Below are 26,292 nucleotides of genomic sequence, written 5' to 3'. Positions count from 1 at the left end.
CATTGACACATCCTATGTATGTATACAGGTATTCGAGGTAGCGTCTTCAGACTTGGTTAACATGGGCATTACGGTGGTATCGTACACGATCAAGGATATAAGTGACGATGAGGGATATCTTCGTGCTCTAGGTATGGCCCGAACAGCTGAGGTGAAAAGAGACGCGCGCATTGGAGAGGCCGAAGCTAAAAGGTCAGTAGCAGTATGATGTCGTAGATAATTCACTGTGTCTTTTTACACTATTCATAATGTGTTCAGCGGATTATAGATAATTGGTGTAATTTTTTATTTGATCAATTTATAAATCAAGTTATTGTGCATCTGCGCAAAGATCTTTTTTTAAATTTTTGTTTCATAAATTCGATTTACAGAGACGCACAGATTAAGGAAGCGTTAGCGGAAGAGGAACGATTAGCGGCTAAGTTCCTCAATGAGACGGAAGTTGCCAAGGCGAAACGGGACTTTGAGCTGAAGAAAGCGATTTATGACCAGGAAGTGAACACAAAGAAGGCCGACTCGGAATTGGCCTATAGTCTTCAGGTAAAACCTGACTTATGCGATACTTCTCCACCTCGTACGCGATACACGTCGCTCTAGAATTGTACGAGGCCCTTTTCAAGTTGAGGCTGAGCGTCAGTAAGGAGGGCCTATATTTTTGCTAGTGTTAGTTATTTGGCACTCGCATCTTTATTCATCCAGATAATTCGGCATCTGGGAGCATCTATATTGGTTGTATAGCCCAAACAATTGATTACATGAAAAAATAACCTGTTTTTTTTAGGCCGCTAAGACGCGACAGCGCATCAAGGAAGAACAGATGCAAGTGAAAGTGGTGGAGCGTACGCAAGCAATTCAGGTGCAGGAACAGGAGATTTTGCGTCGAGAGAAGGAGCTCGAAGCAACCATTCGGAGACCAGCAGAAGCAGAAAAGTACCGATTGGAGAAACTGGCTGAGGCCAACAAGAATAGAATCATAATGGAGGCTGAAGCTGAGGCCGAAGCCATTCGGTGCGTCTGATGTAATGTTCACAAGGGCTCATTGCTTCTATGGTTGTGATATATTAGGACATTCAGTACTAAACATGACATTGTAAACTCTAACCTTTCAAACCTTTTTACGGGCTTCGTTCTTTTGGTTTCAATCGAAATCCGGATAAGAGTCTATGATATCTCAAGAGGCAGCTTCGACACGCTGTTGAAATTATAATAACCTTCCTATCAGGATTTTGTAAAATCGCTAGTCTGAGAGATCCATGTCTGGAAAATATAGTGGATATGACAGAAAACTGCATCTTATGTATTTTTGCCACTACAGTTTTTCCGATGTTAGATCGAGCATTGTTGTGCAATATTAGCGGTTTACCTCTGTTCACTAGTCTTGGCTGCCCGAGTAAAGCTTCTTCATCATCTTCTCCGATTGCTGAGGTTACTCTAGCGGTAAGGAAGGGCTATAGCTAATGACATATGCGCTAAACCACTAAACAGACGCCATACGTTTTTGAAACTCTTGTGTATTTGCTCTAGGATGGCTCAGTGACGTCCACCTTTAATGTGACCGTCTACGTCTGTCTATTAGAGAACTCCGTCTCCATTATAAGTTACGACTCTCTCCACGAATGTGTGACTCTACTAACGTGAGACTAAAAAGAAGCAAACGTCTCGACGCCTTCGTTCTTAATCCTTGCTCAAATCATGCGACACTTATTTGTTCGATTCTTTTTCGATATTATTCCAATTGGAGTAAACAAGTACGCTTTCGTACGTGCACCAAATTTGACTCCTAATCGTTGCACACTTTGATATAGGTTGACTTCCACCACAGTTCTCAATTTTTCGTTATCCACCTACATAGTAGTTAACTGCGAGACACGAAATTTTCGTGTTCAAAGTTTTTTTCCTAAAATTTTTCCAACCAAAAGCTCACTATGTTGTTAATACTAGAACCTTTACCGAATATAAGGTTTCTACGGCAAGCGGCTTACGCCACTGTAGTTCCAAAGTGGAACTCATATTCATACAAGTCGCACGGTAGAATTCCGAATAACGATACCAAATAAACAACTCAAACTTTGAAAAAATGTCACACTGTTAAAATAGCGTATTATATATAAAATAGCATGAAATATTATACTGAACGACCTAATATATACCATCTGTATGTAATCTGTTTTGCCCTAATTACAACTTGAACTAAACACTTTTTTAAGATTATCTTTCAATTACTCCTATTGAGACATTTGTGTCAATCCGTCACATATAAATATTTTTATACTTGCTACTTTTGACCTAGATTTTCTCTGTTCTTTACCAACACACAGATTAAAAGGTGAAGCCGAGGCTTTTGCGGTGGAATCAAAGGCGAAGGCCGAGGCGGAGCAACTGGTGAAAAAAGCAGACGCCTTCCGGGAGTATAAAGATGCAGCAATCCTCGATATGATGCTGGATACATTACCACGGGTAGCAGCTGAAGTGGCTGCTCCCATTTCGCAAGTGAACCGCGTCGTAATGGTATCGGGAGGCAAAGGTGACGTTGGAGCCGCTAAACTTACTGGTAAGTCCAATAAGTAATGCAACTCGATTGTCTCCCTACATTATATTGAACTAGGATTAGGAACTTACTTGATTCATTACGACCTTGTCTAAGTAAAGTTAATGAAACTCCTTGAAAACTCATAGTCAGTTTTCTAAACACAACAGTCAGTTTTATCTCATTTATCCTTAGAATCGCTTATCATATTTATGATATACTGTTTGTACGGAGTCAGGAAGCAATGGAAGGAAGACTCTGTTTTGGCGCTTATGAAGAAGACAAGGTTTAAGTGCAACAATGTATCTGAAGCAAGCACGCCTTGAGCTATACGCTTCTATTAGTCCTACGTAAGCAAATACCAAACGTGTTATCTACCTTGACTTTGTGCAGGCGAGGTAATCGATATCATCCAGAAAACGACGACAATGGTCCATCAGTTGACAGGTGTTAATATTGGAGCGCAAAAGCCACCAACGTTTCCCTCCGGAGTTCAAACTACCCCGGCGATGAGGACTAGCCGGGCCGCCATGTAACTGCTATCGGCCACCTGTCGCATCACCAGTCGCGCCGCACACATAATTTTATGGCTGGGAGCCTGCCTAACTGAAACCTATAGCTGCTATTCGTTAGTTGGATCGGCGTATGTGCTAAGCTTTTGGTTTTTTGAATTACGACTAAGTACACGTAACTTAGCTATACCTTTCCTGATGACGTGTTTTTTTTAGATTCATTCTCCCCGCGACCTGCGTGATAGAGATAATAAAATGACCTGCTTGTTCCATTGATTGACTAGAGACCCTATAGCTAGAGCCGCCTCCTTTCATGTACAGTTCGTTAGCTGATAATAAATATATGAGGTAACTAAAATTCTATAATTACTGCTTTACTAATTACCACCAAATCCACCGGAATTTGGACGAAAATAATTCTGAATGAAACACAACCAGATAAGTGGAACTATTAGACCATTGAGTGACAATAATATAATCCTAATGGCAACGAAATATTTAAACCCCTCATGAAGCACGACTGTATGCGAACGCGTTAGCAGGAGTATCATACCAAGGGCGTCACAGTATCCCAGTTTATAAACAAACGGGCATCTTATTATTACCAGATATGGTAGAAATATTTCAGATTTATTTTTTCGATGAAAATTACTACCATACCCATGAGTAGATCATCGACTAGCCGATCACCAAGCAATTTTTACCTTAGGCTCGGTTCAAGATAAATCGGATGTTGCAATAATAAATGTAAGCCATATTGGTAATCATAAAGCAGCTCGCAGAACAATAGATGCTTATTTTATCTCGCTAGTTAATTTTATCGGATTAAACGAAGCGGCATAGGAAGCAATCAATTAATGACGGCCGGCGATGAGACAAGAGGCCCTCAGTGGAAGCATCGAAAATATATTACTTCAAGTTGGGCGTGTCATGTCCAACTTGAAATAAAGTTGCTGATTAATTGAACCGTTAGCACTTTTATCTATTACATGAAGATTTCGGTAAGATTGCGCCATCTACTGCCATGGCACGTGCAGAGTAAGAGATGACAACGACGACGAGATGAAGCTAGCAACCCAGATAAGGTATACTGAAAGACCAATGGGATGCGTGTGTAAAAACAAAATACGACATTTGTTTATTGGAGGGGATGTGAATAAGCGAAAGATGAACAAGGTGTGTTACGTAGGGCGATGCTTAATTATCAGAGGATGAAAGAATGAATGAAACTACATTAAACATAGTTTATTTTATGAAGTGCAGGTGCCTGCCTATGGGGCGAAATAAGATAAGCAATTGACAACTGTTAATAAACAGAATACGGTAGAGTTCCTCAATATATTTAGGAAGATAATTGTTGAAATGATAAAATAAGTATGCCAGAATGATAATGCCAGAAGCAATTAAAAACATTCTAGTTTTATGACTCTGAAGTGAAATTAACTGAACAGAGTCTGCAGTAAGTGAGAGTAAGCTTTTAAAAATCCACTAGCACACCCAACTGTATGCACACACGTTTAGCGCGCGCGTAAATATACCAGGTATATGTTTTACTCTTATTTTTCATATTGATAATCGAAGACTGTCTTGTTTGACACGTATGCGTACCTGTATAGATCATCACTAGCAATAGACATAACTTGTTAATATCCTTGATTAATATTTTCATTCAATTAACACAATGTTCATCTCAGTACCCTTTCTTGTAAGTCATGTAATTGGTTGGGATATTATTTAGGGACCTACAACACCAGACTGTGTGTTAAAAATCCAGCAACAAATAATTATGGCAATGTCGATCCCAGCTTCTTCAGCAATCCCTTCAAAAGTTCGTAACACGAAAACTTGCGTAGGGTTTTCGTTGACATTGAATCACAACTGACCATAACGACCTTTCCGCTTTGGCATACGATAGCTGATGAACATGGCGGTCCGATACAGACCTCGGACGCAGACAGTGGCTGAATAGAAAGCAGGTCCGACATCAATAACCAAACATCTATGTGAAGACTAACTAATGGAAGGTGGTAAAAAGCGCCTTAAGTAGTGGCGATGGAAGATGATATGTGTCCCCGTGGTAGACATGTATAGACGATGAACAGACTTTTCTTAGCCAAAAGTAACGTGCGACCACCGAGGCCTATGAGATTATCTGTATGAAAGGAAGTATTTATTATCGAAAGATGAGGTGTGGCAGTCTATGGTAAAAGTGGATAAAAAAGATATAAGAAAGTAGTGAAAGTACCTAACGTACGCTAATGACTGTCTACAGAGCAGGAAGCAAAATGGAATAACAAGAACTACTACTGCCTTACTACACGTATCAAATATTGTAATCTAGTCTAATATGCTACTGATAACTACAATCTATTTAATTTTCGCAAATAATGATAATAAAATTTCGAAAATAATAATAATAATGATAAAAGATTTCGCAATAAGATTTGTTTCAGTAGTCCTCCGCGTGCTCCACGTGCACAATGACGATCTAAGTGAATCTACCCTTTCATCTATTGCGTTGCTACTAGACCCGTTGTATCCGCGCTCGGTTTCCTTTTGTCTTAGATAATATTTTCGTATTAGATGTCATAAACCTCAATAGTAGAAGGAAAAAACAATACTTGCTGCAACCTACAGGCTTCGCCTCTGCCCTTTTTGTTATTGGTAAGCAGTAAAAATAAACAGGAAACAAAGAATTGCTGCGAAGCATTATGAAGACGCTTTAATTAGTAGCGGTTGACCTTCTAATGATATTCTTAATAATGATTTTTACTGAAGTCTATAAATGATGCCGACCGTCGATAGCTTTTGATACTGATATACAAATCTCGTTGCAACCTGTTAGATTACAGAAGATGGAAGACAAAACATGCCAATCTCTCGCTCTCTCTCTCTCTCTGAATATATACATGAGCATGAGTCAAGGACGGATAGCGCGGTAAGAAAAACTTACCGCAATTGCATAAGAGACGTAGAACCGCTGGATGTACTGCACTAGAGTCTACGTGACTTACATATTTGAGAAATGGATAGGAAAATTTTACGGCCAATATGGATAACTCAGATACAAATGTATCATTACCGCAAGAGAGAAGGAGAGACAAATGAACGAGAAACAAATCAAGTAAAACAGTTTACAACGGTAGTTAATCAAGCCGCTGCGTATGAAATGTATTGATTGATGAATCATTGATGAAAACTAATAAATTCTATCTGTCAAGACAAATCCAGCCTTTAAGTGTTTACGATAATAAAATAGGCATCAGGTTCCGCAGTAGATGTCTCACAGTCAAAAAAATATTGTACAAGGGCTATTCTAAAGCTGTTGGTTTTGCATGAGCCTTTCTTACTCGCACATATAAGTTCAGATTATTTTTATCTCAAGAACTTTCGTTGTTCACACAGATGTGCACTATTCATTCGTCATTGACCAGGCTCGCAGCCTTTGCTAGATACAGTTTAATGAATGAACTAAGCGTTCAAGTGGGTACTCCAACGTGAAGAGAAACTGAGCAAAATCAGGAGCGTAGTTGCAATTGAGCATAACTCCGCACGAAAGTACCTTTGAGAATAGGAATACGGAGCACTACAGTCTTAAAAAAAATGACACTAGAAGCTTTTTCAGATAAATTAGTAAGCCTGGAAAAACGAGTCAAATATGGTCATTTTTATGTTGAGTAATGGTGTGCTTTTCCGCCCATAATTTCCTGAATAGCAACAATTCTTATGCAAATTAAATAACTTTCCTCCCTACCTGCACTAATGCTTATACAAATACTTGTAGGAAGAGGCTTAGAGACTACAGTAATTTCGTCCTATAGTCACATGCACGTATAATTTAGTAATCACTTTTATTACAAACTTAAAATAGTTATAGTTAGAAGTCATTTCCCACAGGTACTTCATATGATTTCACTGTCAAAAGAATACGGCGTCCTCCTGTTTAAACTATCCATATTGATCATAATTTTTAAGTAACCGTTGACAGACATGAATGAAGAATGAGACATCTAATCAGTAAAACAACTCAGTCACTATTTGTACGCTTCCCATATTAGGAGCATTGGGTGAGACGACTATTTAAATGACTCATCTAGATGTTACACGATATGAAATATTTGCAAGAAGCTAACCTGATTAACCCCAGACTTTAACAGACCAATGTTCCCATTTGTCTTGTTCACTGAACATCGTTACTAGCAACACAGTCGCGTTGTTGATGATCGTATACAGAAAACTATCAGCCATCATTCCTGGTTTTAAAAGTACTCCTACTCTACTTACGCTTTCCATGTTTTCCCCTCAAATGATTATATATTTGTGATGTGTGAACGTAAACTCTGCCCCCCCCCCCCCCCCCCCCCCCTACCTTTCTTCTGTCAAACTCCCTACCTCCTATCATTGTTTTCCCTTGAACCAAGAGGCCATTTCGACCTTGAAACTTCTTTCAGGCAATTTGTTTCTTTATTGTCAATTCTTACATCACAGCGAACCAAATTGATTATCATAGGACAAAAACATCAGCCGTAAATGTTAGTAAGCGCAGCTGCCGGCCTCATTATTATCTTATTATTCATCACGTGTAAATTCAATTTCCTTCTATATTGCAAAGGTGTTTCACATGGACACGGGCGAAAGAAACCTGTAAATATTTCAGCTTGTGAGGGCTCAAAGCCCAGTATTAACTACCATCCTTGTTGCCAGAATGCATTAGAAGGCAGGTAGGCTAGCAGTTCGAGAAGGACAGAAACGAAATAAACAATGATAGGTGAGAAGCGTCAGGTTCAACTAATACAATTTATGTCACCTGAAGACAATGAGCTACTCGATTTCGTCCATGCGCAGCTCCCGGCAGTGGGGTAGTTTATGGTTAGGGACAGAGTGCACTTGAAGCCTACCTCGTTTTTCGTCCACGACTAATTCTATTAAACTTTAACAGTGTTAGAATCAAAGATTTCCTCAGCCTGGACATCAGATTGCAGCATCACGATTGAGGAAGGGAGTTATTGAATAGCTACAGCAGATATGATCTCGCCAGGAGCAGTTCGACCAGAAATTACAAAACCTCACTAAAGGACTGTTAAACTGTGCTACAAAATATAGTTATTGAGAGATCTCTCAGACCGGCCATACAACGAATATCGCTGCGTCGTCCTGCTTTTTCTTTTCTTTTTCTGTGACTCCACCTGCAACATAAACATATCTGCACGTATGACTGATTAATAGTGGGTGTACCACATCATACCGCGTCGCATAGACGTCTGAGTGCTTATCAATGTTGGAATTTATCACGTACTTCGCAATCATTATAACTGAGCACTCTTATAGTGTTATTTTATCGTCTGAAAATAATGTCCGTTAATAAGTGACGTGGCTTCGTATTTGTTTGGTAGAATAACAGCGGAATACCAACGGACATTATTAAATAACTCTAGGAATAATGTAAACACATCCGCAGCGTATATTGTAGTAAGTATAGTAATTAGTAAGCAAAACGTCATCTACATATTCGGCATAAATTGCTTTTGCGCCGTTGATAGTAAGCACTGATAGACACAAAACCTTTTGTCCGGCTTTGTGATTTACGCGTTAATCTTGCTATAGGATTTGATATCTTTTCGGCTAATGTTATCGTACACGAATGACTAAGTGACTGTCGCAAAATGGAGACGCCCATAGAGCGGCAAAAGTTCTACCTGTTTCGAGAATATATATCGACTTGGAGATCTCACGATTTGTGGCTCTCGAAGCAAAAAGCAGTGAATTAAACCGCAACATTCACTTGTAGCCTAAGGTTATATTCATAGGAGAGTGTAATACCACTTGAAGCTAACAAAAATCTATTTTTGAAAAATTGAAGAGACATTGGAGCGAGAAGGCGACAGATCATAAAATTCTAGGAGACAAAGGGGTGAGAGGGTCCTGCATCGAAAGATTAATATCATAATTTCGTGTGCTAATATTTATACACATGTCTTTAGCTAGGTAAACATGAATCTTAGCAGAGTGATTATTTCAGTTATTTGGCAGTAACGATAACTTTTGATGCCTTCTTTATCTTCCTTATCTATCTGTCGAACCCAAGCTTTTCCTCCCTTGAGAGAAAACTATGTATGCGTTTAAATATAGGGAACAATAAGATGGTAGTTAGCTAGAAGGCTTAATGATAGGTAGTACCAATATTAAACCGAATTAAAGGTCATAGCATATGCAGAAGTTATTGTTGGATCTGTTTAGATGTGGTCTTAACGTTCAGTTCCCAAACTGGAATAAAAATTTAGTAAGATCAAGAAGTACTATTGGAGGTTGTATGGAGACCTATTAACACTGCAGCGATAAACTTACCACTGCACCAATGGAATAAACTAGTGGAGTCGTCACTCAAACTGATATATGACAACCGCGAATTAAACACTAGAGACCCTCAACATACGTAATTTCTGTCTCATGATAATTATAATGTATATTGTTCAATACTTATTAGGTCATAGTGCGAGCCTACATTACCAGTGTTAAACAAAACACGTTTAGCACGCTTAGCGACTGACACGCAATACTACATAGCATGACTATATACCCAAATCAATCGTGCACCTGAAGCGTTACGACCGACTCTGTTTAAAGCTTTAACTATCCTTAATATAACAAGGGTACTCACACTTACGTAGCTCTGAATAAAACTATTTTTAAAGTTCCGCTACAACTAAATATTAACATGACCTTTTATTCAGCTTACTGAAAGCGTTGTGTTGTTCAAGTTTAAACATATGATCAATTTGTACCGTCGCTATAGCCATAGTGTTTCTGTGATGAATTTATTTGGTCAAAAATATTGATTTGCTGGGTTTTTGGGGCATCTGCCTATCACGAAAACAATTTCAATTCGAATTCCACTATCTTTTGCTACAAATCTAACTTCACAGCCCAGTTCACAGAATTATATTAGAGAACGATGTATCTCTATAAACAATATTGCCACGTGGCTGCTACCAGGCTTCAGCAAAGATTATAGAAAAATCTACTTTTTTTACATGCCCACAACAAAAAAATTCTGCTTTTTAACAATTCCTATGCCAGTCTGTGGGCCTCTGCGTTTGCGCGTGATCGAAAAAGTGGATCTGCAGGTTTAATAGCTATGCTGTGAACGAATCGGATGTTTTCGGCCTTGCTAGTATGTACTGAAGTATAGGGTTTAAGTGTGCGAACATACTCGTCTTAGTTGCGATTCATGCATAGGTCCATGTCTTCCGAGCGTCTTTCATTGTCACACTCTCCTCCTTGCAAATGGGGAGCTTGTTCATATATATATATATATATCACTGCTAATCGAAACTGTTCGGCAGTTGACAATTTAATTATTAAACAGTGGTGATCTCTTAAAGCTCTTAAAAAGTTTTATTAAGATTCTGTTTTTGCAGGTGGTTTGCAGGAGCACTGTAGGCAACGAAAAAAAAACTAGAGCAGCTAGTTGTTCCTTGTCAAATGAAAAGAAATAATATGCTCGTCCGTAGGTCCAGAACAGCTTGCTCGTTTAGAATCATGGCGTTTAAGACTAACGTCGTCAAAGTGCTGTAAGAACGACGGGGGTTTCGGCAACAGACAACACACGACCTAGTTTGTCATTAATCTTGATAAACGGTGCGATTTTAGCATCTAGCTAAAGATACACGAAGACTATTGCTGTCAAAATCCCTTTTCGTTCAAAAACGCGGTTCGTATTAATTGGTACCCGTCGTTTCATCAAAAAATCCTTGCATACTGGTCTGTATAAAGACGAGTACGCAATAATTTTTTCGAAAAAAGGTGCTTCGATGTTTTCGACAAAGGAAACACTTAACATTTTAAAACTAGCTTTAGATCTGTGGATGGAACGACGATTGTTATAAGATGCAAGGTTTACCTGTTGAATTTGGGGTCAAAGACCCCATCGCAAGCATGTTATACGATGCGCATTTGGATGGCGTTTAATAAATTTGTGATGTCGTTTTTATTTTACGAGAGCTCCATCTAAATGGATGGATTATAATTCCATTAATTGCGGTTTGAATTAGTAGACGACCAGCGTGATGGCGGAAACGAACAATTCGCGAATGCAGTTAGTTCTGCGCGTCTCAAATAGAACGCACTAGGTAAGTCGCCGGCCGCTGACGCCACAGGTGGCCGCTGATAATCAAATGGTGACCCAGAGAGGTTTTGTTGCCCGCCTGGCCTTTGTTCGTTCAAGAATGTCCTTTTTCTTCTTTTCCGTGCGGACCTTCACCTCAGCTCTGTTTTTGAGAAGTTGACGGATTTCATTAAAGTGCAACAATTTTTCGAGGAAAACGTTGGCGAGTTTACCGAAAATATTTAAAGCTTAAATAATGCCGGATTAGAACTCTAAAGCGTTGTCTTTCGGGGTGGTCGAATTAGTCACACTAATAAACTCCATTGAGTCGCAACTATCCTTCCCAACTTCAGTTGCTGGACTTCATCAGACACACAATTCCAGCGACGCACAACGAAAGCTGCTTTGGCACAATGTCATACCTTCGTCATATTGTCAATTACATACTTCCATCATTGTACTGATTAAACGACATGCGCAGAGTTATACAGTTATGTTTATCCTTTTAGACCGCTACAAATGTCGTACAAGCCTACTACGGGCGATACTAAGAGTTCTTTCAGACCTCCGTAAAAACGACTAATGACAAATGTAGGTAATACAGATAAAAGTATCCTTACAAAATCTTAAACGTTGAAGCACACATATGTGATAAATGCATTCTGTTATGTCCGTTTGTGACCGAGAGGCCTCTGTGTATTTCTTTTTACCTTCCTTTTATTTAATTTCATCTAAACCTCTGGGATACCTAAAGTTATCTTCATCCCGCGCTAGAAAATTCGCCAGGCTGTATTTAACCTACATAGCCTAAAGTTGCTAATGCTATCAGCTGTATCACTCCCACTGGCACAGCCATCGCCGCCGCGCATGGTTCGTCTGAAGTTCTACTCACTTGGCCCAAGACAAAACAACCAAGTTTGACGTTGTTGTTAAGGTATTAGCAAAAGGCAACTGTCTTGATGATAGTGGTTTTGCTTCAGTATCGTTGGCGTTGTAATCCGATAGGAACGCCCATCACCGTTGCCTTTACACCCGTCCTGACAAAACACTCATCTCTGTGTCGGTTGGACGGACAGCTTGCCCGACCGTTCTCCTTTGTCATCAGTGGACTATTATTACTCACATTTGCAAAAAAAAGTTGCGGATCTCTCTTTGGGGGACACCTCTCTGTCACCCTCGGTGAACATACAAATTTAATTTCCTGATATTGTTAACTGTATGGTTGATGCCACTCTTTACTGTTTATTATAATATATAATATTGAATGTCATTATTATACTCTGTGTATAATGTGTGCGCGCATACATCGTACATGTCTACGTGGGTTGTTTTTATTGTTGTCGTTGCTGCTGCTGCTGCTGTTGCTGTTGCCGCCGTCGTTGTAGTCGGCGACTTTTATTGCTGTCGTTCATTTTTGTCCATTGATGGCAGCAGTCGAGCAGTGGTGGTCTCATGCTGGTGGTTGACCACAGTCAACCACAATCATCACAATTATCAATAATAACAACAGCTACAGCTGCAGTAGCAACAACATCGAACGCCATCGACGGTCAACGCACTCCTCCCGAAGGCTAGTACCCTCCCCGTCGCTCCTAGCGCCGGCAGCCATTGTCGCTAGCGGCAGCAACAACAGTAGCAGTGACCCAAAATATCTAGCATAGAACGTAGCGCGAGGCAATGACGAACGCACGGCGGCAGTGGCGGCGGTGGTTGGTTTGCGTTGTGTCTATGACTACGCCCAGTGCAAACAAATTCGTCGGCAGGCCGACAGGCAGACAGGTGAAAAAGGAGGCAGAGGGCCTGACAAGCCGGTTGCCAAGCTTTGCTATCAGCTGTTAGCTCAAGCGCTGGCTGATTTCAATGTATGGCAACAACACACGCACGGCACTGACGAGTTATATGAGGCCCACCGGCCTGCAACGGCCTCAAGCCTACTAGCGCCGTAAGCTCCACCATCACCCTAGAAAAATATTGCAATTTTCGCGGGTCGTAGTACGCTGAGGGCTCGACTGGTGACCGTTCGTCGCGCTGCGTATGTTGCTTTTTTTTGACTAACGCGACGGAGTTGTTCCACCAGTAGCAGCAGCAGTAGCAGCGGAACGAATTTCCCCAACACTTGTAATATATATATATATATATATATATATATATTTTAGCCAAACATACACATGTGCGTAACGCTTACGCATTGCATACTATACCTAATATCAGTATGGACAACACCTCCACGATTCAAGAGAGACTGAAAGGTTGAGAGCGTCAATGAGTCGCTCGGTTACTAAAAGCGAACGGATGGCGTACCGAATGACAAAGATAGAACTGTGCCTGTGAATCGAATGCGTTACGAACTGACGAAGACAGCGTCAATGACTACCGCTACGACTACTACACACTACTACTGCTACTGATGGCTTTATGTGAATCGCTGTTTCTTTTTTCTTCTCTTTGTTTTATGCGACCTCCGCTCTGCACCGACGACTGCTAACGCCATCACCACCACGACTTCACTGAACGCCACACCTCCTTCCTCTCTACGATGCGTTCGCGTCCGTCCATCGCTCGGCAGTGGACGGCGAATTGGCGTTGCCGTCGGTCGCGATTAGCGCGCCATGGCTGCTCACACCGCCTGCCATGCTGTGCAGCGATGCTACAGATTGCAGCTACTGCTGTATTAGAAACTACTATTGCTACCATTACTTGAAAACCGGACGACAGATAAAAGCGTAGAGCAGCACCATCTGAGCCACTTGCTCATGCTACTCGCAGAGGCAAACTGCAGCAGCAGAATTGGCAATAGAAGTATCGCGGGACCGCAGAAAGCCGACGAGGGAATGCTGTGGCTTTCACGTACTGCTTCACTGCACAACACACACACCCATCCTGATAACTCTTTCCCCTTACACACAGGGGAGGTGGACAGATGGGCGGCCGGTCTGGCTAACTGGCGCGCAGTGAGCAACGATCGCGCACTACGGAGAAGCCGGCAGCACACACACGGAGGCAAGCAGGCTGGCAAACGCAGCAGGCATAGGCTTGGCGCCATGAAGAGATCGAGAAGGCAATGACACGACGAGCAATTGGAAAGGCACCCGAACCAGACGGGGTACCGCGGGAGGCAAAGAAACTTATGATTACGAAACGGCCAAAATTGCTCAAAGGTATGGCCAACCGTTTTATGGTAGAAGGACATTTCTCCTACTCGTAGAACTAGGCCGACCGGGTTTTGGTGCCGGGTAGAAAAATACTAATAAACCTCCTTAATACTACTGTAAAAGTGATGGAATATGTCATTATAAACAGAGTGGTAAAAAGATAGAAGAGACGAGAGTTGTCTTGGGAGCATACTATGGGTTCCAAGAATGGAAATCCGCAACAGATACTGTTAAAAAGGTTTTGGCCAAGTAAGAAGCATTTCGACCGTACGAAAGTCACGAACTTCGTTTTGCTCACCCTGTTGGACATAAAGTCTTCCAGCGCTTCTACTCAATGAGCTAAAAAGTAACAGTGGAAGTTCTGGAGAGAAAGCTTACATCGCCATACCTACGACTGATTACTTTGTCATACTTCTTCAACGGCACACTAGAAACCGGAAAAGTGAGGATAAAGGTACCGGCTGGGGTCCTCCAGGACTCCCCGTGTTAAGTTCAACCCCTTGAAACCTCGCTCCTGATGATTTTCTGGAGGTTGCTTATCCTTCATGGGGCATTGAGTACCACATTTACGTAAATGACCTGGCTTTCTTGATCTCCGCATGGAGGGAAACTGGGCTAGAAAGAAAAGTTAATGAGGCATTTAATTTCAAATAAGTATAAATTAAATAGCGCTGTCTCAAGGTAGCTTCGTAGAAACGTCAAGCAATAAACCTCACAAGCAGAAAAAAACTTAACGAAGTTAAGTTTATTCTTAAGGGAATAAAAATATTAAAAAGAACGGCTAAGTATCTGGGGGTCGCACTAGGAGGGATGGTGAGCTAACAGTGACGCCGCGTACACGGTACGCAACTGTAACGGCACATCATATCAGCGCATAGTCTAGTCCGTCTAATGTCGAGGGTGAAGTGAGGCTCCTTTAACCCTGATAGCAAAGTCAGAGACATTCTCCAGATCCTCAGTATGGGCTTATGCAGTTCCAGTAGCAAAAGTTTATTAGACCTGCAACATTCAGGTTAATTTAGAAAACTGGGTGGCTCGGGCGTGCAAGACAGTATCGTCTACTTTGACACTATGCGAACGATACCCTGGAATCTGCTGGCAAATGAACTTGTCTCGTTTTTACGGCAAGAGAGAACACGCTGCAAAAGTAGCAAGCCAAATGGACCCGAGAAAGCGTCTTGGAGCTCGCCGGCCTTTCATTCCGTTTGTGGTTCAATGGATGTGGGCGTGGACATGTTAGTGAAAGCTGTCTTATTACGTAACTAAGTTGCTTAGCGGTTAGGGTCAGTTCCAAACGTACGTGGTTAAAGTCAAGAAGAATTCTGATGACCTACGCGCTGCTGAAGAGTCGGACGGAGTGGAGCACACACTTATGCTGCAGTGCCTCTATAGAGAATCAGAACAGCGCACGGAGTCAGTCAAAAGCATTGTTGAAGGGGTGCTAAGTTCGCAAAAGAATGGAGAGCCACAACTAGGCTTTTTGAGGTAATCATATGATATAAGAAGGGCCAGTCCAAAAGTATTTAATTTATCCCAGGAACGGCAACAGAGGGAAGACGGATTAGGAGACAGGACATGGGTTGCCCTCCTTACCAGTGAACCTGCCGGCACTGGCAAGCGACTGCCCTAAGTAAAACGCAAGTAGTTTGAGATAGTGGCCGAGGTTACCGAGACCGGGATTTCAGTGGTGTAAACCTCACAGGACCAGCAAATATCTTTAACATGAGGCTTAATATGCGGTCAGGAACTTAGTGCTCGATCTCCTGAATAAATAGAAATGAAAACAAAAAAAAAAAAGCTTGGCGCCATGGCGCCATAGAGCCAATGGGCACCCAAGAGAGTCACACACACCCAACAGCCTCTTGCTCTTTTCCTGTTTTCTCACTCATCCAGCCAAGCAGTAGCACCAGCGATAGCACAGCTAGCCGTTTCAAAAACTCCCGCCGCTCTTTTTGTTCGCGGCCTCTCTCTCACCTTATCTATCTAGCGCCGTGCTGAACAGCAGAAGCAGTCGTTATTCGGCGCATAGAGTTGTATCTAAGTCGTAGCAGCATTGGTAGTTCTTGGCGCAACCACAGAGGTCGCGTTCGGCGATCGACAAGAGCGCCCTCGCGTGACTCATGGTTATCGCCATCGCTGTGGCAGTTCCAAGCCAGGAGCCAATGTACAAATATGGCTGGACCCGAAATTTCGCAAAATGCTCAAATTTACCCACATTTGGATGCCGCTGCGGAACCCCCATCGAAACGGATGCGTACGTGCGACGACGTCTGTGAGCCCCCGAGTGCCCCCGACCGCCTGAATGGTAAGTACGTTGTCCCCAAAACCCCGTACTTGACGCCCGCGTCGCCCAGGCGCTAAGGCGTCGGATAGGCGGCAGCTAGGCCTAACTGCATTGAACGAGCGATCCAGCGATGGCTCATTCAGCCAGTTAAGCCTAACATACGCTTCGCCCCGGGGGATACGGCCCGATGGGAGTCTTGCCTTTCTCGGCTGGGGCGATTTTTGGCGTTTTTTGGGTTCGCCTGGTGTTCCTAACTGGGGGTTTGGGGCCAATTCCTTATGCCTCGTTGGTCTCCAGCGACGCCACCGCCCTCGTCGGGCACGCATGCGCCACCGTGGTACCGCTAAAGAAAGCCCCGAACAGCAACCACCAGCAAGTCCAGCGCCTGGTTGTGGCCACCAATATGGCCGCCCTGGTAGTTTTTCGTACCCGTGTATTATATGACCGTGTAAGCTTGTGTGCGAATATGGCTTGCCGAAGCTTCGAGAAATAGCAAAAGCGCGACTCGCCGGTGATCGCCGCCTAATCTTGCTATAGTTGTTGTGTTTCGTTGAATAAAATTCGATCATTTTTAACTATCCAACAACTGGTGTCGTTAGTTCGCGCGCGCCTAGAACGTTACCTACAACTATTCACTGCGCTTATGGGCTCGTTTTCCCCACCCCTAAACCAGATCCGCGTCGTCGTATACTCAACAACTCCTGGTCTGTTAGGACTTGCCTCGCCGCATGTGGTACGCCCTGATGGCACCTCTGTGTGGCACTTCGAAGGATTTCCACGGTGTGGAACAACTACAGTTGAATGTTGTGCACTGACTGGAGCGTGTCATATAAGTACGGTGTTGTCTGCTAGCAGTCGCTGTTAGTGTGGCTGCAACTGCCAGAATGTGTCTAGGTCGTTTTGTTGTGGTAGTCAAAGAAAACTGCCAGTTTTGTGAATTCGAACACTTACGAGTAAACGAGTCTTATATATTGAGGACAACAGCAACAGCTGTACCGGATCAACATCTCATTAGCACAAATTCTTATAACACTTCAGCCGATTGTTTTTGAAATGTTATTGAAATTAAGTGCAATGAAATACTCAGTTATACGATAAAAAAACGATGGAATTACATATATTACACACATTTCGTATTGCATTCTCTATTCTGTTGTTTTTACTTTTAGTGTGAATTGTACCTTGATGCGTCCAGTTGGTGGTCCACTGTGTTCAGTCGATCTAAATTGGTAATTGTTTCCTTATTACCACTTCACTTATCGTAGGCTTTTTTTGTGTTGGTCCATGATCTCATGCTCTCACTATACAAACACGTCGAATAGACACAATTTGAATGTACTTCGTTCGTAGAGCGGAGTTCACAAACGAAAGGCCCAGACTGTGTATCCATATAGCTAGCTGGTCACCGGATTAGAATAGATGGGTCAGCGTTTATTTCTGGCGACGAGCCGCAACACGGAGATGTAGTTCCATAGGCTTTAATCTATAGCCGGCGAGTGTCCTGTAAGATCGTTAGATTTTTGCTCGGCACTCTTCGCACTGTTCGCAGTTATATTGTCGAACTTCTAGGACGTCAGCGCGACGATGTAAACAAGCACGATATTGTTGGTGTTTGTAATTTGTTACGAGCAGACGACAGTACGTTGAGGGCGAGTGCGCAGTATAAAGGGTGCGGGTAGCGGTTGTTGTCTTCGTGATAATTCTCTGTTAACGTGTTTGCCTACTAAATATAGATGCAGGTGAAGTGATCCAGGTTCGAAACAGGATATAGACATTGTATCCTGCTGGGATTAACCGTCTGAAGCGGTGTTTAATAACGGTACCGTACGTAGAACTTCGATAGCGATTGCTATGTTGCTTCTGCTGGCGACTCACGCTGTTTTTTTCTTTTTGTTTGTTTAGGGGTGGAACCCAAAATTAAATATGATGGAAGTGATTTTGTCCCCATAGCAGAAAGCTGCAGTGCAGCAGCAGGTGGTAAAAAAATGATGGGATGCTGGCCAAGCAGTAGTGCAGATTAGATTTATCTCTAAGGCTCGTCCCTATTTTACCGATATATAATCGGAAATTTGTTGTTGGTGTGAAGGCAAGTGTTGCCCGCTGGGGGTAGAGGTGTGAGCGTTACAACATGACACATGGCGTTTTAATGATATGTAGATAAATAGAAGTTGGCTATATGGAACCTTTGTGTTGTCGATGCAAATGACAATTATTGTTGGCGTTAAACCAAATCTTCTGCTTTCATTACTTCTGAATAGAAGTAAAGGAAGTAGTAGAAGGAAAACCTCACTAAAAGATCAAAAGGATCTTAAACTGCGCTCTGTATTCAGATCAGAACCTTTTATGGGAAAGCTGTTTTCGGTTCATTAGCTATGTTATGCGATCTAAGTATATATATATATAGAGAGAAGGAGAGAAAAAATTAGTCGTTTGTAAAATATTTGTTTTAAAACACTTTATTGAACACCCTTTGTTATATTCTTCAATATATATACAATAACACCGACAACTTCATCGAGTGTGTGAATTACTCTAATACTGTGAACGAACACTACCTATGTATGTATTCAATATAAGGGGTAGTGTAATACTATATAATAGTATGTCAGACTCCAAACCTAAAAACATTTATAATGTCGTTTTTGGCAGTACAAACTAATACTAAATTTATATCGATTCTGTACGCGGCTAGTTTAGAGATATTTACCTATTTAGAAGTGGCTGTGCACGATTTTAAAGTGCAGATTGCATATTCTAGATTTCTAGTGCTATTGTCCTTGTTGGATCAAATCAGATGGCAATAGCCTAACTATAGGTTCAGTTAATTAATCTTAACAACTATATTCAAGATTAAAAAGGTATAACAACAGATTTAAGGAAATATGATATTTTCTGAAGTTTTTCTCACCATTGCTTCTATCAATAACTTCGATGTATGCTATACTCTTCGCACATTATTGTTGGGGTTTTTAGAGGTGGGAGAAGCGGTGTCATCAGATAATGGCGACTCAGGATTCCACGATATTGGTGGCCGCTGCGATGATTCGTCGGCCAGCGAATGTGACGATGTCGCTGTTCCAGGCCCTGTCAGCGAGCCCAGCAGCGACGGCAGCCTTATCAGTGACACTAGCAGCGGGGGTGTTGACTCCGTGCACGCCCTTAGGAGTACGCGCGACCCACTCGCATGGATAGCGGCCCGTATGCAGGCAGGCGTTGATCCTCGCCCTTTGCTCGAGCAGCTCCTACCACCCAACGTGCGTCTACCGAACACCATTGAGCGGATGACTATGTGGGACATTATCATAGATTTACTAGGTGAAGAGGAAGAGTTCCACAAGCCACCAAGACAAAGGTGGGTATAGATGTATGGTTGTGTTAGTGAAATTTTTTAATACCACAAAGAACAATTTATATAATAATAGCCGGTATTTCATTATGTATTGTGACTGTCTGTTGAATTTTACACTTAACAGTGCTCTCTTATTCAGTGGTTTCTCTTAGCAGAACACTCTTAGTATCTTTAAATTGAAATTCAGAACAAGTTTCGAGCTGAGCAATTTTCTAAGTACTGGTTGTGATATTGCAGGCTTCCAGATGTGTCAACAATGGAAGATGCCCTTCGTCTGCTGTCAACTTGTAAAAGGATAGTGGTGCTCACTGGGGCCGGGGTATCCGTGTCCTGCGGCATCCCTGACTTCCGGTCAAAAAACGGTATATATGCGCGTCTGCGACGCGATTTCCCCTCGCTTCCCGATCCACAAGCCATGTTCGACATGCGATTTTTCCGACGAGATCCTCGGCCGTTTTTCAAATTTGCGCGGGAAATCTATCCGGGCCAGTTCGAACCATCGGCATCTCACTACTTCATTCGAGGTCTTGAGCAGCGGGGTCGGCTTTTGCGGAATTACACGCAGAATATCGACACTCTTGAGTACGCCTGTGGGCTGGAGCGTGTTATTGCTTGCCATGGAGGCTTCTTAACAGCGACGTGTACGAGATGTGGCTACCAGGTTGATTGTGAAGCAATTCGTGAAGATATTTTTGCGCAAAGAGTACCTCTCTGTCCCCGATGTCCACAACCTGAAGTCCAGCATTGGGAACAGTCAGAGCTGGAAAGCCCGAACGGTGATGCGAGTATCGATTCGGACCTCGAGTCTGCCTATATGCGCTCTGGACCAAACCAAATGGCTGTAATGAAGCCAGACATCGTGTTCTTCGGCGAGGGTTTGCCGGAGGAGTTCCACGAACTTATCGCTGAGGATAAGGACACTGCCGACCTTCTAATTGTGATGGGCTCATCGCTTAAAGTCCGTCCAGTGGCTTCGATTCCTCAATTGATGGAGCGTCGAGTGCCTCAGATCTTAATCAACCGTGAGCCGTTGGCGCACATTGACCCATTCGATGTACAGCTACTTGGCGACTGTGACGTGGTTATTCGGGAACTGTGCTCGCGTCTTGATGGATGGCAACACGAGGAATGGCTCGATCGGGGTAGACCTGCATCGGAACCGATTCATCCTTACTCTGTAGCCGAGCTATCCCCAGGGGAGCAGGTACCCAAAGACCAGCCCTTCTTCTACCGAGTAGCAGACAACACATACGCCTTTTCTGGTACGTTTAATGATGCCAAATTACCATGTACCCCATTTTTTGACATTTAAATTAGAATGAAAGGTCCTATTAGACTGCAGTGCGTGAATAACACAGTATTTTACGTGCGAACATTTCGATAGAAAAAGCTGAAATTGTCTGGTCTCCAAAAATGTTTGCTTTAATTATATTTACTAAAGCAGTTTCGGGCGGTTTGGTTTGTACTGTATTTTTACGTTGTTCGACGTGATGTCCGGTGTTCATTTTGCATCGCAGGTGCCGAACTTCAGTCAGCATCATGCTCGAGTGACGATGATGAGGAAGAGGACAGCGAATGCCGCGATTCAGAGCTCATTGAATCCCTCGTAGACTCTCTTGTCAACCAAGTGGCTGGCGAGAACTTCAATCTCGACGAGGATGAAGTGACAAATGATCAAGATCAACAACAGCAAATAGAATCACCCCTCGGACTTCTTCAAGACCTAAATGGTGATGACTCCAACGACGTTCGGCGTACCCAATTCGATCCGCTTGATGATGAGTGGGAAACCAACTAACTTAATGAGGCAAAAAGGAAGCCTTTTGCTAGACGCTCAAGTAGGATTGATAACACCGGCTCCTCTCCAGCAACTATCCCTAATGGAAATATATGAGACGGCTTAGCTGAAAGGATGTTCGGTCGACGTTATTCACACCGAATGAAATCGTGAAAGATTTCATGCGTCAGAACTGAATTTAACTTCGCTGCTAAAAGAAGGAATGATCAGAAGAAAGCAGACAAATGGAACATGAAAAAGGAAACACATAACAAAGAACACAACAGGAGCACAGGGAGACACGGAACTGCTGCAATTTAAAAGGAGCGACTTTGTCGAAAAAAGATCTGTGTAAAGAAAGCTACCTTTAGCTAGTAGGTCTACTAATCGCTTTTGTTGCGAACTGCAGGCGGCCGACAGCGGATATTAAATCGACAAAGCAGTGACCGTACTGCATTGTCCTAGTTGTGCCATGTACCCTAACGTGTAGCGTCATGTAATCAACAGATGGACAACCATCTTTCTGTTCCCTACGTATACAGCACATATGTTGCAGGGAACGTCGTCCTTTATGTGACAGGATCGGCTACCTAGCAGATACGTGTCCATCTACAAACAGAAACCAGAGAGCGAAGGTGTGGCGTTTATCAAACCGTCGTATGTAATTATCATGATATGATAAAATACCATCAGCATCAACTGAATCACAAAACAACATATTGCAAATGAGCTGTCAGATACGTAGCAGCCAGAGTGTTCGATTTCTGTCAGTCATTAATGCTATAGTGTAACGATTATACTTATTTCCGTGGTTTCGAAGCAAACACACAATGCGCTGCGGGTGGTACTAAACAATGAAACATGCTGTAGGAAACAAAGAATCTGTATATTATAAATTTGTGTGTTCGCATCAAAAAACAGTGGTACTTGAAATACGTTTCCTATGTGAACAAGCGAATTGATGTTAAGACGACGACAGTGGTGGAATTCTGGTAGCAGAAGCGAACGTAGAAACGAAAAAACTGCCTAAGAAATTTTGGCGGCAACAGAAAAAAACAAATCTAAACACACCCTCATGAATATGATTATAAAATCATCAGACATGTACGGTAGCCCATATCTACCATATATATATATATATATATATATATATATATATATATATATACACATACTATTATACAAGGATCTATAATATTATTATCATTGTTATTGTATTCTATTTACTAGGGTTATTATTACTCTAGTAATAAGCATGACTATTATTATATATCTACGGGATGCGATAGACTAAGAATAGTAATAATAATATTAATGCCTAGATTAGCATGATATTGAGGGTGAAGGTGATAGTGAAGTGCAGAAGAGGCTAGAAAAGGAAGCAAATAATAATGATAATAGTTCGATAACGTGTGTGTGAAAATGCTTTGTTGAAGTCCTAAGCTGATCCTTTGCTGCTTGAGTACCACCATACCAGAACATCATCTAACAATATGACCGCTAAGAATAATATAAATAATGATAATATAATAATTCCTATAACCATCTTCTGATATGGCTATAATAATAATGATGTTGTACGATAAGCACACCACAATTATTGCTACAAGTATAGTATATCGCTACTACTATTGTTACTATTTACCTCTATTATATATCTCCCTATTTATACCAGCAACGAACAACAACTGCGCTTAAAATAACAACTAGGCGTCCCCTTCGATGATAATAATAACGATGACGGCTACAATAACAATCTAAGGAAGAATGAAACTAATAACGTAAAGATCATAATAGTAGTGTCCGCATATGCGTAACGTAGACAAATACACGACTTAAGTGTATCATCGCCTATAGGAATGTGCTGCGAAAGGATGTAGCAATAAACCTGACAACAGCCTACGCGACATATGTGCGATGATGTAACTCTGGATTGAGTCTAACCAACTAGAAGCAACAACAACAATAACAACATTGTTAGGATACAGCCTAATTGGGTTTGTAAGAGCCGCGGTAACTCGCTAACGTTGGGCAAGTGACCCGTCGAGGGGTGTAAATGGATCAGTTACTATACTTTTGATAGCCAGAAAACAATTGATCTTTCGGCTTCATATTTTATTATTTGGCTTAAAATAATGTTAGGCGTCGATAATCGATAAGATAGAACTGTGGGACGATCCAGCGGTCAGTCTCGATAAAGTTACTTTGCACGAGAAGTTACGACAGACAGAACAAGGGAGGGGTGCAAGCTTTGCAGTTTGTGTTGCAGGAAATAATAAACTGATAAAAAAAAGAGGGGATGGGCAAAACTAAAAAAGGTGAAGAAGAAAGAGCTGCAACAAGTGTCCACACGCACATGTACTTACATGTACACCGACCGACTATCATTCACAAGAGTTCATACGTACGGAGAAGTGTAGAAAAGAAATTAAGTAGTGGAAAGATAATAGCTGAATGAAGAAAAGTGGAACAGTTGCACACGATTATGAGAATTATAATAGAAATAACACTAACGAGAATTAGTAACGGTAACTGTAAATCTTCGAAGTCGATGACCCTATGTATTGGTAAAGCTTGAAAATGGAAGCAGGGAGATAAATGAATAGGTGGAACCCCGATAGTTATGGCGATAGGGGAGTAAAGAACAGGAGAGCGGATATCGTTACTGCTTGTGGCAATAATAATAACAACAGTAATACTACTATTAATAATAATAATGATGGCATGAGTATAAAGTAATTATATTTGGTTACCCTTGAAATCGGTACAAATGTAATGTAAATATGTGTATAATAGCGTGATAAACAAAACAAATAGATACATTACGTGAAAAGCAGACAGCACATTACAATAATTATTATTGCTTACAGTAATGTCGAGACAGTTACGTTACATGCCGAGACAATACAACATTATAGTAACACTGTGGTGACTACGATAACAACCAGGCGACGACGGAAATAAAACAAGCGAGTCCCGCGAGATGAGGTAATGGAAATGAAGGCAAAATACGAAGATAATGTGGAAAAAATGAGAAGAATGATCACGGTATAATGATTTCATGATTAAACCATAGAAAAGCTAGTGGCTATGATTTCGGCTATGATGACAAGAAAAAAAGTCCAAAAACTGAATGACTCACCATATGAAAGCAGAATTGAATAAATCAAGAGTGAAAGAAACTGCGAGAAAGCGAGCAGAAGAGATAATAGCTGGAACAGAAGAAAAGATGATCTCTGGGTTTTGATATGCTGTTGATAATTGTAAGATAATGATTGATAATAATGATATATTGATATTATTAATTATAATATTAATAAATAGCCTAGATATTAGAATGAACGAGCAGCATGATGAGCGAAAAAAATTTTTGCGGCTCCTAGGCCTCAGCTAGTAAACCTTCAAGGTCTAGAATGGGTAGATCAACCGTACGACAACGGTTGTCTTCTTTCACTTTGTTGGTCAACTGGCAGTCACCTAAAGGGACAAAGATAGCTCCAGCGATGAGCTAAAAATAGAAGGGCGTCGATAATGAACTATGTTTGCACAACATATAATCGGGTAATTATTACGAAAAAACAGAGGAAACGGCATGAATAACACTCATAGTATTACCCATTGGCTCTTGGAAATAGATGACAAACAAGACATGTCACTTTGTAGTGTCACCGTATATAATAATATTGTAATCATTATTATGAGAATGTCATGTGACGTTAAGAATAATAATGCGTTATAGAGAAGGTCGGCATCAGTCTTAATCTGAACAGATGTCAGGTAAAACGGGCATCTGCAAAATCATGCTAAGGTAATGAAAAATAACAATGACAATAATTGCAAAAAAAAAGAAGAAAAAATGTAAAAGCGACAAAAAAGCGGTTTGCAGACACATCAGACACACCAATGCATGCAAAACACATGGAACACAAAACAGAAACAACAAAAAAAATTGACACTACTTCAGGATGACTGTAATAACAATAACAATCATAATGAGAACATCGGGTGTGGTTTGAATGAGAACAGCGAAAAAAAGCTAAAACAGAGCGAATGAGCGAGAAAACGAAGTAACACGAAAGCTTGACCCTAAGAGTGACTGAGTATGTGAGGATGACGATGGTGGGATCTTTGATGGGATCTAATCGTACGAAAAAACGAAGCCAGGCTCCTTAAGAATAAATGGAAATGAAGTGCAGGATGATGTTATCGATGAGCGCCGAGTGGGTCAGGGTGTACAGTATTTCGAATAAAAGCTAGCTGAAATGTAAGGTGGGAAACACGTCTGTCATCAGACAACTGGATATATATATATACATACACATATATATATATTCATTATGCTAATAATAATAATAATAATGAAATAATTAACAACTAAATACACAATTATGACAATAACGGATGAAGGATGTTGCCTAGCGCCGCACACAAGCCAGGACTATACTGAAGAAGGGAAAAAATTAAACAAGAGAGGAGACAACAAAAGAAAACGAGAAATAATAAAACGATGAGGTAAATAAATAATACGTTACGTTGGTGCCTCGGTAAATGTTGCACCGAGACGCGCCGCAAAAAAAGAAATAATAA

The 26,292-nt window shown here is 41.5% G+C and overlaps 2 protein-coding genes and 1 long non-coding RNA gene across 3 annotated transcripts in view; 2 read left to right on the top strand and 1 right to left on the bottom strand.

Annotated features, from left to right (window-relative positions):
- The window catches only part of Flo1 (flotillin-1), a 13,565-nt gene extending 7,296 nt beyond the window's left edge, over window positions 1–6,269 (top strand). Inside the window, exons 4-8 of the mRNA XM_022853461.2 lie at window positions 29–192; window positions 372–540; window positions 782–1,008; window positions 2,319–2,551; window positions 2,921–6,269. Of these exons, the coding sequence (XP_022709196.1) occupies window positions 29–192; window positions 372–540; window positions 782–1,008; window positions 2,319–2,551; window positions 2,921–3,063 (936 nt within the window). The 3' untranslated portion in view covers window positions 3,064–6,269. The remainder of the gene's footprint in view (window positions 1–28; window positions 193–371; window positions 541–781; window positions 1,009–2,318; window positions 2,552–2,920) is intronic.
- The window catches only part of LOC111272177 (uncharacterized), a 26,701-nt gene extending 8,274 nt beyond the window's left edge, over window positions 1–18,427 (bottom strand). The window contains exon 1 of the long non-coding RNA XR_015315618.1: window positions 17,761–18,427. This is a non-coding gene — a long non-coding RNA (uncharacterized LOC111272177). The remainder of the gene's footprint in view (window positions 1–17,760) is intronic.
- Window positions 16,178–26,292, top strand: Sirt1 (NAD-dependent protein deacetylase sirtuin-1). Its single transcript, XM_022853460.2, has 4 exons — window positions 16,178–16,600; window positions 19,553–19,931; window positions 20,166–21,190; window positions 21,446–26,292. The coding sequence occupies exons 1-4, from the start codon at window positions 16,468–16,470 to the stop codon at window positions 21,724–21,726; spliced, it is 1,818 nt and encodes a 605-aa protein (XP_022709195.1). The 5' UTR covers window positions 16,178–16,467; the 3' UTR covers window positions 21,727–26,292.

This window comes from Varroa jacobsoni, unplaced genomic scaffold (assembly GCF_002532875.2).
Source record: "Varroa jacobsoni isolate VJ856 unplaced genomic scaffold, vjacob_1.0 contig01726, whole genome shotgun sequence".
Classification (NCBI taxonomy): Eukaryota; Metazoa; Arthropoda; class Arachnida; order Mesostigmata; family Varroidae; genus Varroa; species Varroa jacobsoni.
The sequence above is the reverse complement of the archived record's forward strand: the minus strand, read 5'-3'. Positions and strand labels throughout refer to the sequence as shown.